The sequence below is a fragment of the Chlamydotis macqueenii genome, chromosome 3 (genome assembly GCF_036417535.1).
Source record: "Chlamydotis macqueenii isolate bChlMac1 chromosome 3, bChlMac1.mat, whole genome shotgun sequence".
NCBI lineage: Eukaryota > Metazoa > Chordata > Aves > Otidiformes > Otididae > Chlamydotis > Chlamydotis macqueenii.
The window spans coordinates 101240613-101257570 of NC_141558.1; the positions used below are offsets into that span (position 1 = coordinate 101240613).

At 41.5% G+C, this 16958-nt stretch overlaps 1 protein-coding gene across 1 annotated transcript in view; it reads left to right on the forward strand.

Moving 5' to 3' along the window:
- RPS6KA2 (ribosomal protein S6 kinase A2) overlaps nt 1-16958 on the forward strand; it is a 104218-nt gene that overhangs the window by 76410 nt on the left and 10850 nt on the right. The window contains exons 14-16 of the mRNA XM_086743461.1: nt 13375-13464; nt 14934-15092; nt 16299-16460. Of these exons, the coding sequence (XP_086599587.1) occupies nt 13375-13464; nt 14934-15092; nt 16299-16460 (411 nt within the window). The remainder of the gene's footprint in view (nt 1-13374; nt 13465-14933; nt 15093-16298; nt 16461-16958) is intronic.

Genomic DNA, 16958 nt, shown 5'->3' on the forward strand with positions numbered 1-16958 from the left:
TCTTACAACTCCTGTCATCCCAATATGTCTTGATTTCGACTACCAGTTTAGGCAACACGAGCAGCATCTCCATTTATGACACAGTGTGAGTCAAATGTGTAGCAGAGATTTGGGGTTGGAGACAATTGGTGGGTTTCTGTTTGTACTGTCTTTCCAGCACATTGAGTGCTGCCTCTTTGATTGTTATTCCTACCAATATATTCATTTAACTTTCCCTTCAATTTTATTTTTATTTCATATTAAGATTATATCATTTTGTTATCAAAATAGCTTGCTTCCATAAATATTGCACAATGCCATTTCAAGTAATTAGACAGCACAGGAGTTGTAACTGATATTATCATAATTATATATCAGTCCATTTTGACATGCATCCTTTAACTCTCTATAAAAATCACTGTAATTAGACTCTTTTGATTTCTTTCAGTAAGTATAATTTTCTCAGTGCTCCCTAATACATAACATTCACAGGAAAAAAATATCTGCAGTGATCGTTTGTATGATAGGCAGCAGCCCCATTTGCCTGGCACCACCTCATTAAAAGCTCCTTCTTTAAGATGAACTGCTGACGCGTCACAGAGCATCATCCCGTCTCCCCAGGGGAAGCTGGTGATAGTGAAGCAGTTAAAGAAATGACGTGGTGGCATCACCGTGGGAAGACACGCATCGTGTCACTGGGTAAATAATCCCTCCATGGAGACTGCCACTCACCAGGCCTTATTTACTACTGCTGTGCAGGGCCATACTGAGACAGCAGAGTACTGAGCCAGAGTAACGTGAGTCAGAGCTATAGATGGAAGATCCAGTCAGAAAAACAAAATCTTTCCTAGCCCAGAAGCAGAATATATTTATTAAAATGCAAAACATGTCATCCCTTTTCCTTTTGCTGGCCATCTGCAACTAATTTGGGACATCTTATAATTAGATGTCTAGCAGTGCAAAGAAGTTTTTTGGTGGTGGTGTAAAAGCACTTGAACAGATCTGGAATTTTACCCGTTTCAGAGTTCAGTGAGACTAGGCACATCCCTCACTGTGGTGCTTTTGGAAGTCCCTGTAGACACCTCTCTGCACCTCTAGGTATCTAACTGCCTTTGTAAATCCAGACACTGAAACTGCAGAAGAAGAGAATTTTCTTGCAACCTATTCTCTCTTCTTCCATGTCATCTCTAAAAATGAAATGCTAATAATAAACTCTAAATCTATTTTAGACGTGCCCTCAGGCTCTTAAATGCAATATTTAAGACGTCAGACTTACATCTTCACTTCTGAGAGCATTTCAATACCGCGCAACAGAAAACCTTGTAGACAGCCAGATTTCCTGCAAACTGAGTCTACCCTGAAACGAGTAACCACGTTCCTGGGTCAGTGCAAATAGATGTTGGTTTAGCAAGTCTTTATATCGTATTCTGCTGCATGTATATACTCTGAGGTACTTGTAAAATTTTACTCTTAGATGTTCTTTCCATCTCGTTCCCAAGTGCAAAAAAGTATGAAGTTATGAAATACAAGTAAGTATATTGTTCATTCTTCTGAATGCTTTATAAGACTCTGGTAGAAAGAACAGAGATGGGGAAAAAAAGTGTTTCTCCTCTGACGGACCTCTAGAGTGTTTCAGATGCTTCTGCTAGAATACTGATCATCCTGACTACAGCAGGCATAGTGATTTTTCATAGCAAGTGGAATTGACATTGTCGTTTACAGTCACAAGCTTCATGTAGGTATGAATGTAACAGGTCAGATGCAAAGGAAAATCAGATCAAACTATTTCAGTTACATCTGTATCTAGAGAAAGTAAGTCAATTAAGAAAAGAATGATGCTAGAGCAGATAGGAGACATTTCTGCGGATGGACCAAGTCTGCAATGGAAGCCTAAACAGATTAAGAGCTCTTGTTTGGAAAACAAAAGAAATGCTACAGTTCAGAGTTCTTGGTGAATCATATTTTTCAAAACCTGACAGAATTTTGATGCAATTAGCATATTCCAAGAAGTTTTTTTTTTATTTACTTAAAACCACTGCACTGGTTTTAAGCTTAAATCACTACTTGTAGTGAAACTTTCAAGCTGGATTTTCAGATATGCTTCTTACTGATGCCAGATTAAGTAGATTTGCAAAGGACCTGATTGCATCCCCCTTTTTCTAAAGGTTTCTGTATTTATATTGACTCCTTACCCGCAGGAGAGATTACTGGTGAATAATAGCCAACTAGAAACTGATGATGCTGCTGTGATCTATTCTACCCTCAATACGGTAACTGCCCCAAATGTTGCAGAGGCGGGTGGCATAGATGCCAGCTTCAGCAGCTCAGTGCCAACCGTTTTCTTCTCCAGGTCAAAAGGATATCTAACTGGTTAGGTCTCATGGATTTTTAGTCCTTCCATGCCTTTAGAGCCAGGGCGAACAACTGAGTAAAAGGACAGGGTATATATTTCTCCCTCCCTTGAGGAAGAAAAACATACAGGAGAGATGGTCTCAAATGACAAGTCCGATTTTGCAGATGCCAGTATCACAGTGGAATTTGGATCTCCAAACACATCTGAATTTCATTATTTTTTTCCTATCTCTGTAATGTACTAACCATTTGGCTCCAAATGTTCCACAGCTGTGAGCAAAGAAAAAATTCGCAGTCTATGTCTGCCTCTGAGATACAGGTCTGTTTATACTAGAGTCCTAGTAAATCCTGCAGTTCATATATAATTCTGGTAATTATGAAGCACTGAAAGTACATCTATCTCAGCATGTTTTGGTATGTGCAGACCAGGGAGAAGGTGCATTTTAATTAGTTATAAAAATGCAATACCAGTGGAGAAGTAATGTTGACATGCTATTAATAAACAGAAGTCAGTAACTCTTGAGAGCTGTTTTTAGCAGGCCTGTGAAATCAGACTTGTTAGATACCTCTATTTGCTAATAACTGCGAGTGACCTAATCACCAAAAGCTGTATGAATTCCAGAGTTCTTTCATAATTTCTTTAAACTTCATTTTCCTTTTCCATTGATGTTCATGGTCTTGGTTTTGTTGTTTTTAGGTGGTCGCTGTAAGTAGATACAATATCATGCTAATCTGAAGGCAGGAGGTTACACAGTGGTATTTAGCTGGGTCTACAACATTTTGTCCATAGCCTGTATTATGGTTATGTCAGGAGTTTAGTGCTGAATGCAGAAAGTGTGAATAACAAAAAAGGTAATCTTCTAAGACTGACTGCAGCACGGTGCACTCTTTTGCAATTCTTTAAAGGAAATCCCAAGCACATGTATCTTTATTTATTGAAACAGGAAACAGGGAAGAAAAAGAACAAAAAAAAATCTGTCCAAAGGTCATCAAATCTTGACAGTTAAGGTGTCTGTAGATCTGGAGAGGTTTGCTTAGATTTGTTTCTCCTTAATGACAGAAAGTCACTAAAGTGACTCTCCTCTAAAGTGAAACAGACAGTGAAATTTTCAGGGGAGAGTTTGCGTCTATTTTTGTCTGTCTGGGAGGTACCTAGTGTCTGGTTGAACGTGGATAAATATATCAGTATTTTAATAGGCAAGTCAATGGAAAGTCTGCTGGATAACCTCAGATTTCTTATCCCTGAGCTTGCCAGCTTGTCAACACCAGCAGGTACCCATCCACTGCTCGTCCGACCTTTCCTCCCTCTGCCCGCACCAGAGCGTGGTACAGGGGTCAGGCCCCAGGGTGGTACGTGCAGAGATCTCCAGGTCAGAGCCACTGGTAAATACATCCCCTTTTAAGAAATTTTGGGGTAAATACATCCCCTTTAAAAGCTTTGAAATTTTGCAGAAGTTACCTGCTGCTGGAGCAGAGCGTTAACAGGACTCTGCAAGGGAGAGGATGGGCTGATTGGGTATGGACCAGATGCTGAGGTCCTGTCTCGGTTTTCATTCGATCCCTGGTCATGCAAACTCCTCTTGAGTTTGCTGAGTGGCTGTCACACTAAGGTTTGTATGGATTAGAGTATGGCTCTATCACACCTCACACTCAGAGGGAAAAATGGCATCGAGAAGAATATAATGTGATGTAAAAAGACCTTGTTAAAAAAGCTGTTACCCAATTGAAGGGAAGTGGGAGTAATAACTGTGCTTCCATAAGCCTCTAACGGTCTTTAGTCTTCCCTGAGATGGCTTATCAAATTATCTATGAAGAGCATATTTCTTGCCTCTGCAAGATCATACTGATGATTCTGAAAGATGCTTTCCGATATTTTATTGAAAAAATATCTCTGACTGCAGTCTCCCCAAAAATTTTCATTCCTACTTGGTTTCATTCCCTGAATAATACGTAATGCCTATAGTACCTGGGTAGGACTACTAAACCCTGTGGGACCATGTGCTATTTTGGTATCCATGGTTTCAGGCAGAATATAAACAAATTAGAGAAAATCTATAGCAGAAAATATGCAAGAATTACAAGGCAAGCTCTATCAAGAGAGCTACAAATATCTATGATGTAAGATAGACAAGAGTCCAGTGGAATGCAATCAAAATCTATAAATATCTTTGAGGTGATATAAATGATGGATGACAACCATTTGGCTGCTAAAGACAGCAAGACAAGACAGAACGTCTTGAAGCTAAAAAAGGGAGTTTCAGAAAAAAAAGTCTGATGGTGAGAGCAGTTGGTAAAACTACTCTCGGAGATGACCGAGACGTCCTCCCCCTCACAAGAAAAGAAGGTGGATCTGTCATATTAGTGGAACTGTAGCCTTACAAAATGCATGCTCAGTGGTATGAGACCCCTTATTACCTTGATAAACTACAGAGAACACTTACCACATTCTCCCATGAAATTTGGTTTATAAAGATGGTATACAGGAAATCCTGCTGTCCAGACACTTCAGTAAAAGATGTTTTTCATTGTCTGAAGGTTACTCAAGCTGATAGCGTGGCACCAGATTCAGTAGGCTATAGGGTGCCATGTAGGAGATAAAGGCTTCAGAGCACGTTTAGGCACAAATCTCTGTGCTTCTTTGCATTTGCATAGGGAGTACTGTTTTCCAGAGGGTTCTACAAAGAAATCAGCATGAATAGCCTAGACAACAACTGGGATCCATGGTGGATATGGTAAGAGTGATTGCAAACAGCATGGATGGATGCCCTCTAGATATGATGGAAAGAGAAAATTATTTACAGTAAAATGGATGAAGTAGCAAAGGAGTGGCGGAGAAAGTTGTCTATGAAGATCTTGTGTCTGATCTGTGAGAGTATTTTTGAAGGCTTTCTTGGTTTTCCCACATTGAACAATTTTACCGAAGGGCTTGACTGCCATGCTGGACCATGGTTGCTGTGTGCAATTTCATTCACTGCAGCAGGAGGCAACGTAGAATATTTTATATGCTGTCCTCATTTTTTAAGATTTGTGTTTAGTCAAATACCTGCCAAACTTCAATGACTCTCACTTTTCTATTGTTTTGATTTGAGCATGTTGATTTCTGCCAGATACTGTCCCCATAAAAATAAGTCCGTTCTCCAAGGAGGCCCTACTCGAATAGACAGGACCCCTCAGCTTTTCTGAAGCTTCAGAAAGGATGGGCCAGTACTGAGTGCTGGGCTCTGCTTGAAGGACTTGGGAGAAGAGGGCAGGGGAGAGAGCCAGGAGTGGGTTCAGCTCTTCTCAAGCTGCAAGCTTGGTTGTAGTAGTGAGAGCCATTGCTGGCTGGTGACTTTTTGGGTAAATGGGATCAAGGCATTGCTTAAGTCTTAACAAAATAAACAGAGGAGGCAGATAGAAATACAGAAATGTGTGCAGACCACCTCTTAAACTCAGCTTCAGAGCAAATGTTAATGTACAGTGATTGTACGTTCCCTCTGGTGTATGGATTCCTGCAGCCTCCTTCCCATTTGATCACGAAGCTCACGGTGCCTCTCTTCTTGGCATGGCTGAGCCTCTGAAGAATGTGGGATGATGGTACTTCTCACTGCTAGCTAGATCTTTTCTGAGACCTAAGATCAGGCAGCCATTTTCCTACAGCTTAGTAATATCATGTTTCTTTTCTCTAGCCTGTTTGCCAAATACCTAAGTATTTTGGACAGGATTTGGTCCTTTGTGGCTCTGTTTCTCTTTTGGGGCCATTTAAACCGTGTTTCTTGTATTTGTCTTCCATGTTGATGTAATAATTTTCCCCTTTTATAAGATCAGAATATGATATACTGGTTTCAATCCCTGAAACTCTTTGTAAAAGAAGGTGGGAGTAGCACTGCAGTCATTTTACGGACTGAAAACTCATCAGTGTGATCCAAGGACGTGTGCTAGGGCTGAGCAGAGCAGAATAAAACACAGTGCAGAGCCTTTCCCACTGAGCTATTCTGCCTCCAGAACTGCAGACTTCTCTCCAAAATGAGCTTTTCTGTTTCACAGGTGCTACTGGAACAAATTTGCTAGATGTTTCTGCATTGCTTCGAAGATACGTGCCACTGTATAAATGCTAATTAATAAGTGCTACCCTTCCAGTTGACAGCTTAGGAGTGCTACGTCGGCAAACAGTGGCAGCGAGTGGGCAGGCTCTGTGTGCAGAAAGTTTAATGTCGCACCCACACAGCTTGATCTGATGGCCAGTGTTTATTTCAGAAAAAGTATTCCTAATTAGGCCTGTTTCTCTCAATATTCATGTCACAATTTTTCTGAAAGATTTAAGCATGTGTGGGGGGAATGAATATCTGGAGTTAATCAAAACTAATAGCACAGCAAATAGTCCCTCAGAAACTATTAGGCTTGGAATAGTTCTCCTTGGAGACATCTTAAATGTAAAATTATACCATGTCCTTTTAAATAATGTTAGCCTTTCTGCAGTGATTTTCATCCAGCTAGAGTGACATCAAAAAAGGAACCAAATTAAAACAGATGCTTGGCATGAATAGGGCTTATTTTTAGAAGGAAATATTACTGAAATGGAAACCTGTACATTTTCCAGCGGCACAGAACTGCAGAACTCTCTCTCTGTGACACTTTCATTGGAATTAATATTGTAGATGAAACTGTCAAGTTAAAATCTCTGCGTGCTGCTGCACCTCCTTTCTTCAGAAGAGATGCAAATCCCACCTATAGTCAGTTCCACCAGTGGTGCTCTGGATTTTCAAATATATCATAGATATGGCATAGACATAATGTGCAAAGGGAAACATAATTAATTCTCCCTTTGCTGGTCTCTCTCCTCCCAGAAAAGGAAAGAATTTCTACCGGGAGTATCGCATCACACTGTATTATAGGAATCTCTTCTTAAATGTGATTAACTTGTGCTTACACTCCAAACAGGCTTTAGAAAAAAAAAACTCAAAAGTATGTAATAGAAAATAAAGCAGCTTTAAAAAGTGTGTAAAGTTCTATTCCTCCTCCATGCTTTTACTGCAAAGCCGTCATAAGTTCCCTGGTGCTGGTCAGAAGGAGCTTTCTGTAGTCCCGCTGCCTAAACACACTGGGAGCCTCAGCCGTGGCTGGTCAAGGTCTTGCAGCGCCCAGGTGTCTGCCCCGACCTTCTGCTGGGCTTCTGCTGTAGCCAGAGCAGCAGATTAAGACTGTACCAGTTGCGCAGCTGCCCCAGTTCACACTCCTGCATCTCAGTTTCAGCTGCCAGGAGAGGTCACATGGGGGAACAGAAGATGAGGCAGACACCGGTCCCATTTGGGATGGGGGCAAAAAGAGCTACGCCTTATGTCCCTGCAGCGTGACCCACTAAAGCTCCTCAGTCAAAGCCCCGCAGCCTACGCTTTATCCATGCCCGTTATGATGGGTGTGGCCTTAATGCTTGGCTTCCCAACATTTGTGGTTCTTGTTGTGGAATAAATCCACTAAAATAAAATGGAGAATTTTTGCTGCAGCCCATGGCAGTGGCACACACCACAGTGTTAAGGGTTAAACCACGGGACCGGTATTAGATACATTGAGCTGTCCCAGGAAGGGAGATGGCTACCGTTGCCCATTTCAATTGACGTGATTAGACACAGCTTTTGCATCTTGTTTCACTTAAGGGGAAAAATCAAGTCAGACCCAAGCGAATGTTTTAATGCATTTTTGTTTGTTTATTAAAGATGCATGAAGTTCATTCTCCACAGCACAGGAAGACCCAACAACAGAGAGCCATTTCCTTGCTGCTGGCTCCAGCTTAGCCTGGCCAGAGCCCCATCCCCTCTCCTCAGGCCCATATCACTGCTCTTCCCATCAGCGCATCTCGTGTTTCTTTTCTGTCTTCTTTCTCACTCTGTTGCTTTTCTCTCACCTTTTCTTTTAGGCTGTTCATTTTCCAGACAGCAAAGGCAGTTGAGTTGTCACCTCCTACCTCTTGCCTTTTTCCAATCTCACAACTGTAGTGATGGAGAACTGCATGTGAGAAACACAGCCTTCCTCCTTGCGCAAGGTCACCCAGGTTAACTTTGGCTGTTTGAAATGGCAATTTGTATTAACAGGGCTAATTCTGCCCAAAGCAGGTTAGGGAGTGCTCACACGTACCGTTTCTTTGGCAGGGCTGTGACAGCTGTAAGTCCCAGCTGGTGGGTGGTGTCAAACAGCTGAGGACTGTAACATCCACTAATAGCATAACTAGATCCAGAAGAAAAAAAACCAACATATCTACACAGTTGGAGGCATGCAAATACCTTCACAAAATGGCAACAAGGAAATGTAAATATGTACTGTCTATAGTTCCTGCACCAATTTCAGCAAGGCTTTACCCACACAGATATGTAGTGATACTCTCTTTTATACTCATCAGTCTACTCTGGCAAGGGTGAAGACATTGCAAGCCCATTAGTAAGGGGGGAATCAGGTGATTTTTCTTTCCACACAAAAGACTTGTAGATGGACTTGTAAAACTGGCCAGAGGCATTCATTAGGATTTTGAAAATATCCTCTCCTGATCCTTTCTTCCTTGATAGAGTTCAGTATTGTCCTTTGATGGAGCTTGACTCATTTTAAAATATCATGAGGTTGTTACCCTGAATTCCACTGAAGAAAATGCACCTTTTCTTTCAGCTAATCAGTGAAATACACAAAGGATGTGAAAGTCAAAGAACAAAAAAATCTCCTGTTAGAAAAAAAAGGATGCTATTGCATGTGCTGAGCCCATGGAATTGTTTTATCCATTGTTTAACACAGATGAGTTTCTAAGCAGTCCCTGGGTCTCCAATACATAGAGAAAAGTCTATCTGTTGTATAGCTCAATTTCTTATTTTTCTGAAGGACAATAGAAAACCCCTGTGCTTCATAGCTTTTCTCTGCCAAAGTACAATAGAGCTCTTGTTACATTTTCAGTTCAGTTACTTATACGTTACGATGGCTTTCTGAGTTGGTGTTCTTCACCACACATCTACACAGGGAAATAGAAAAGCAGCATCATTACATGTTACTCAAAACCTCAGGACTAGTAGCAGAGAAAATCTTCCCTTAATTCTGTAACAGAGAGTGTTTATACATACATTTTACTGGAGTTCAAATCAGAATGAATTTCCTAAAGAAAAGGCACCATTCCTTGCACAGGAAGAGCTGCAGGAGGTTCATGGGTTGTCACAGAGAAGAACAGAGAAGAGTCTGTCTCCATGCGAAACACAATGTCTCTGAGGAAACAGAGTGACCAGGATGGCAAATGCTCTTTGTTACCACAAGAAATATTTAGAAGATACATAGTTTTGCTCAGCTGTTAATCAAGGTTTAAGAGCATCATTGCCTATCTAAAATTCAGACAGACATGACTTGCTTGCCAGCATCCAACACTAGAGCTTGAAAGCTACTAGATAGAAAAACAAAAAAATTAACTGGTTAGTAATAATATTAATTCTGAACAAGAGCAGACACTGTGTCACATGCTGTGGCCACGTGTGGTCTCATATAGGAAGTCTGATGAGAGTACAGCGGTTCCTGTATCCAAATCTGTAATATTAAATGTTTTTTTTTTTCTTTCTAGCATTGCAGCTGCCAGTATATAGGTAGGAAACAATCTAGGGCCTTTGTTCCTCATTGGAGCAGGGTAGCCAACAACGGGCTGTTGTCTGCTCTACACAATCCACAGTGGTTGAATTCAATGAACAAAGCCAAAACCTCTCCATACACAGAGGTGGACTGACGATAGAACTGGTCTTTAAAAATTAGAGATACTTAAACTCCAAAACAGGAGCAGTAGGAAGAAACGGTAACACAGAAATGGAAAGCCAAGTCCCTGGTATGGGTGTCTGCTCTGGTAATGGTTCACCACCAATCAAAGCCCACTGGAAAGAACATCCATGTCCCCGGGCAGGGAGAGTCCAGTGGTCACTGGAGCTCAGCGCAGCGGGAGCACAGCCCCAAGGAGCCAGCTGATGCTCGCCAGGACCCCCCTGGAAAGGACTAGCAAGAGGAGTGCCTTGGTTTGTGTCCAGGAGGCAGAGTACAACCATGGTTAGACTTCATAATGCCTCTCTTACCTTCTCTGGCAATCGCTAAGTCTGACTTAGTGAAGACTTTTCAAATTACAGGCTAGGCTGCTTCACATATCTTGGCATTGAAACACTCCAGGAAGGGGGATGTGTGTGTAGATAAGGATGTGTGTAGGATTGTGGATGAGGTTTTCATGGTGATTTTGGACTCTGCGCCCAGCAGCCTGGGTGTTGCTGTCTGGAGAAACATAGAATGGTTTGGGTTGGAAGGGACCTTTAAAGGCCATTTAGTCCAATCCCTCTGCAAGGAGCAGGGACATCTCCAACCTGATCAGGTTGCTCAGAGCCCCATCTGACCTGGCCTTGAAGAAAGCAGTTGCTGCACAAGTACGGCAGAAGCCGTGTGCTTTTGCTGGGAGGCCCAGCAGCCCAGCAGCCATCTGGCGAGCGTGGGGAGAGTGTGCAGAGGGGGCTGTGCCAGGGCTGCCTCCATCCTGCCTCTCTCCTGCTGCATCTGCAGAAGGTGTGCATGCTGCAGCCAGTCTGAACTGCAGGGAGATTTCTGCTGAAGTTGCCGCAGTCCCCTCCTTTACTGCTTTATCAGTCACGGGCCAATTGTAAGTCACAGGCACACTGAAGAGAGGCACTGTCAGGGTCACAATCTCTTGCTGTGGAGGAAAAAAAATTGTTCTGGTCTGTCCAACCGGACTGCCCAGGGACTGTGAGGAATTTTGCAGGTCCCCACACAGCTCTGGCAACGATTTGGTGTGTGGTTTGGGGCAGCTTGTCCATTTAATCTGTGTATGGCAGCTTGTGCACGCGTTCAAGCAGAAAGCATGCATATTCAGTGGGACTGTCTTGCGATTTTTATTTATATAGCATATTGTGAATTAGAAGCATTACATATCATCTGCTGCTGTTGCTACTAAATCAGCAGCAGACTGCTTCAGGTTATGCTGTTCTGAGTTTTGTGTCAATAGCTGAGACTATTTTTGGTTTGGATTTTTTTTAGACCGTATGTATACATTTACAGCCCTGCATTATTAATAGTTGCTTAAAATTTTCCACAGCTCTGGATATTTCCTTTCACAGGAAAATACAACAGAAAAGGAACCTGGAATATATTGCTCACTACAGTACTGTAGTGATAGTAGTACTTCACACAGTGGTAGTAATACTTGCTGTAGTAAATTCTGCTGGTTTGTACAAGGCAGGCAGATCCTAACAGGTGCACGTTGTAACGTGTGTAACTCCATTAAGTTGACAAGAGCTGTATTAGTTAGCCGAGGAAGTGGCCTTGAGGATCTTTTAATATGTTAGAGTTATTGCTTGAGTGGGACACATTCAGTCACTGTGGTTGTATTTATGTGGAGTCATTCAGTCAGGGTTTCATTGGCTTTTTAAGAATGTCTCTACTAAACTGAGAGAACAACATTATTCTAAGGAGAGAGTGGTAGCAGTGTTTTTTCCACTACTCTGTTTTTGAGTTTTTCCCTTCATACATTCAGCTGTGGATAACAGCCATCCACCTGCATCAACTCCCTGTTGCACTTCCACTTGTCACACTGCTGTTAATTTAGAATCCAATCACTGACATGGCTTTGAATGCACACCTCAACCACGGACAACCACTGACCATCATTGTCACTGCAAATGCATGCCAGACATAATGACTACAAAACCTCTAATACATATTCAAGTATGTGCTACTATGGCTGATATGTTAAATTCTAGACATGTACTTAAATGTGTATCACCATAATTAAGCCATAAAAATACATGCAAAAACAGCCAGGCATTTATCCTCATTGATAAAAGATATTTTTAAAAAGTCGTTTCCCTGCAAACATCACTGTTTTAAATCTGTGCTCTGTGCCTAGTTCTTAGAGACAACTAGCCATATTTAAGGCTGGAAGCCTTGAAATTCAAGCCAATAATGGAATTATCAATTTCTGATGCCATCCATTCTTCTTCTGTAAATGTGTTATTCAAAAGTACTGCTGCTGTTTTCTAGCAATATGAATTTTTTGCCAAAATACGTTACTCCTAATGAGTTTCTGATAGAATGAGTCTTTCACCATTCCCTGTGCAATTGCATTTGAGATTCCAAAATGCAGAGATCTCCCTTGGATTATTTTATAGGGTTTTTTTTTTTGTTTCATATTTATAATTTAAATCTGCAAAGTGAGAATGATTAATCAGTGCTCCCAACTGGGCAAATGATTGAATCTCTTTCATCAACATCCCAAATATAGGTAATAAGAGCACTGATGAGAAGTCAGTGCCATCCTAACAGCAGGCTTTCCATGCAGCGATGCTCTCTAAGCAGCAGGTGTAATGTTTTTCTGAGACCTGCTACTAGTAGACTAAAAAGTTTTCATGTCTCGTGATATCCTCTGATATTGCAAAAAATGCTGAATATAGAAAAGTGACGTCTAGAGCAGATTTCTTTCTAGCTTAGGTATGGGCAGAGTTTGGTTACATGGCCAAAGCCAACCTCTGGCCACTCTTTTGTTCATTACAACATTGCACAAAAAGCTAAGCGATTACCAAAAGCCTCAACTCAGATCTCCCCTGACAGTAAATGTCGATACATTTCAATTTCTGACAAACCCACCTGACAAGTAATATCTATTCATTTATCAGCAGATACACAAGTATATGCCAATATTATGAACGTATCTAATTTTTATGTCAAAGAGGTAATTTTAAAACTATTGTTATCTTAAAACTCTTTAGGTTGTTTGATTTCTAAGTGATGCTTCTTGTAACTGCCACTATTTGCAGGCAAACAAAACAATAGGCATCAAAAAGAGGGCCTACGCCTTCAGAATCTCAACAAATTGTTGCTCCATCTGGCTTTGGCAGACAGTCAGCCTGGCTCTCATTTGCACAGGGTTTGAGCTGTCCTCTCCTAGAATAATGATTAATAGAAGAATTTTAAATATTAATTTGTTTAAACCTTAGAAATTGCTTGTTTTGTGCTTAGTGCTGCTAGCCCATGTCTTACTACAGTGTGCTTCATTTATTCCAGATAATTGATAAGAGCAAGAGAGACCCCTCTGAAGAAATCGAGATCCTCTTGCGATATGGACAGCATCCAAACATCATTACTCTTAAGGATGTGAGTAGTCTTTGAGCACTTCAGTATCAAATTATTTTCAACTTATGAACAGGCTCACCTACTGACTATATCAGAAAATTCTCCAGTTGCTCAAAGCTAAAACCAGACCTGTTGAAATCAAGGGAAAAAAAACCCATGACTTTAACAAATTCCCAGATAGCAGTTGGAAAGACAGGTCAGGTTATACATTCTCCAATGTCTAACCAACTGTAGATAAAACCGAAGGGCCACAGCACTGGAGAACAACAAAATGTGTCTGGATTTGCAGCACTTTTTGGAAGCGAGATCTCCTCAGTTCGGTGCTTCTGGGCAAGCTGCTGAACACGCGCAGTGGTCCTGCTGGGCAGAGGCTCCAGTTTCATGAGCAGCAGCCGTTCCTATGCAGCCTGTGATATCTCTTCTGTTGGGAAGAGGAGAGCTCACAAAGTCGCTAGGATTTCCCTTGATAGTGCTTTAATGCCTGGGAGTATTTACCTTCTGCTCAAGCAGCCTGAAAAGACATGAAGACATCTTTCTTCAGCATTTCATATGAAGAATAGTCTTCGCTATGCTTACATGACCTTTAGTCTGAGATGTTTTACTTACGCTGCCTGCGGTCTCACCTAGGATTGTCAACACAGTGTCAGATTCAGAGTTTACAGAACAAAATCCTGCTTGTATCAGTGGCCAGCGCGTTATGGTTCAGACCTTAGAGAAGTATATAAAAAATTTCTAATCAAATATTCTCAGGAAAGTCCTTCCTAAGAATTAGAGAGTATCTTAAAATCTGTGCAAAAAAAAATGTTTTATATTCCTTTCCAAAAACATTTAGCACTGATGACTCCAACATAATCTATTATTGCAGTCCAGATAAAGGATTATGACATGAAAATGGCCGTCTTCTAATTTGGACAAAAAATGCCTTTTACCTCTTGCAATTGACGTTGAAGGTAAATACATCTTGCAGCTGATGTCAACAATATATTCACCAGAATTGCAAATATAAACTACAGGATGTCATTGGAAGCAGGTCTTGGCCAACAGTATAATACAGTTCATTTAGCTGATCATGAGTCAAAGGGAAATATTGATATTTGAAATGGCAAATGTTACCCTGTAGAAGGGGAAAGAGAGAACACTACTGAGAAGAAGGCTTGGGTGAGAGCCAGCAGACATTTTGGGCTCTGTGAAGCGGTGCTGCTTTTAGCAGCTTGGTCTGCTCTGCTGACATGATAGCAGATGAGGAAAGCTACATTTCTGTGTGGACAAATCAGCAAGTTGCTACAGGCACGAGAAAAAAAAAGTGATGATTAAGTCATTTGATAAAGTTGCCTTTTCTGTTGTTAAGCATAATAAGCACATTTCCCACACATTAGTTGACATTTTCTTCTTGCAACATCTGACACGAACAAGCCAACACTGTGATTAAAGGACCAACCTTCACCAAGTTAATGGATCCAAAACACGTATTTATTCTATTACTCTTCCAGGTCTATGATGATGGGAAATATGTGTACCTGGTGATGGAGCTGATGCGGGGAGGCGAGCTCCTGGACCGCATCCTTCGGCAGAAGTGTTTCTCAGAGCGAGAGGCCAGCGCTGTGCTGTGCACCATCACCAGGACTGTGGACTACCTGCACTCTCAGGGTGTAAGCACTGCTTTTCTGGCTATCTGCATCAACCTTCTTAAAACCTGAATTTTAGAAAAAGCAAATACCTGTGATTTTGCTTCTCTGAAATGTAAATATAGTTTTTTCCCCCCCAAAAAAAGAACTCTTTCTCCATAATTACAATTACATTTGATTTGTGAAATAGGGTCATAAGCTTTTCAGACATTTCCCAACCAAACTGCAGTATGTTGAAGTGGTATTTTCATCCCCAAATTACACTGATTTTTCAAGTTCATGTACCTTGTTGAGATATTAGTTGATAACTTTTTTATCGCAGTCATTATTGCAGTACCTGATCTTTTAACAGAACATCAATAGGGCAGCTGAATCAGCAGATAGGTAGAAAATCAAATGTTCAGCTTTCCAAATGAAGTGGCAATTTGAGCAGTTGATAGGAAAGGTTTCTGACAGGCTGTTAAAGAGCTGGCTTTTAAAATCTAAGCTTTCTGTATATGGCAGTTTGAAGACCTCTCCTTTTCTGCTTTTCGGGGACAAGAAGTTTGGATGACTCATCAAATATTTGCTGCTTTTTCTGTTTCATAGTTAAAACAAGTGCATTTTGTGCTTGGGCTTTTATGTTTTCATGATAGTTTTTCAGTCCTGGCGTAACCAATAAAGGCTGTTTTCCCACCATAAAAATGCAGCACCTCTGGTAAATCTTGAAGTTGCTGCTTGAAGTTGCGTGCCTACAGAAAGGATTTTTGTGAATATGTTTTGAAATGAGGAAAAAAAAAAATCCCTCCCTTCAGGTGTGAGCCACTGACATAGACATTTTGCAAGAAGACCCTTACACACTTTCCTCTTATGATGGGATTTCTTCTTTGCTTCTTCACCTTTGAGCTGAATATTTAGGGCCACCAGGTTCCAGGAGGCACTGACACTGACATGGTTGTAGAGCAACCCCCTCTGACCGCCATCAAGAAAGGGCTTCCCCCTTAGAGCAGCAGCCTCCATCCCAATATACCACCAGAGGCTGTCAAACATGTTCTTTCTGATTTCAACAGACTTTAGTCTTTTTTTTTTTAATTTGTTTGCCCAAGGCTTTTAAGCAGCTTTTCTCCAAAATGTAAATATTTTAGGCTTGAGCTCTTAACCCACCTCAAGTAGCAGACCAGAAATGGCAGCCAAGCCCAGATGCTCCCTGATCTCCTCTCCTCACTTGTTACTCACTGCTTTCTTGTTCAGGTGGTGCACCGAGATCTCAAGCCAAGTAATATCCTCTACATGGATGAGTCAGGAAACCCAGACTCCATCAGGATCTGTGACTTCGGGTTTGCCAAGCAACTGAGAGCAGAGAATGGGCTACTCATGACTCCCTGCTACACGGCCAACTTCGTCGCCCCTGAGGTAGGATCGCACTTCAAAGCCGTGAGGAATGAGCGTGTCCTAGGATGAAGTCCTTCCTCCCACTCTCCCTTTTCCTCACTGCCTTTACGAGAGGAGCAAGGCAGAAAGCAGGCTACAGGCACTTGCACAGCCTCTGTTACCATAGGTTTCCTATTCCTGGTCTTATCAGGCCAGTTATTTGTCTCCTAACAGAAGCCAGTGTCTGTCTTGGACTGATGCACACAATGCTTTGGCTCATTACTAGGATAAAAACCTTCTTTTTCTCTAGCTGCTTCTGCTCGGACTGCCTCCCTCTGATGCACTGCATCAGAATGGAGTAAGGCTTAAGAGGGAAATCTTGATGTCAGCAGTAAGACTCAAAAGAAAAAATTATGCATGAAATCCTTACCACGCTGAAGTCAGTGGGAACCTTATCATTGACTTCACTGAGCTGAAGAAACATCTTGCCTTTTTGGCTCTCCTATTACCAACCTTCCCTGTTATGGGGGTTGTAGGAAA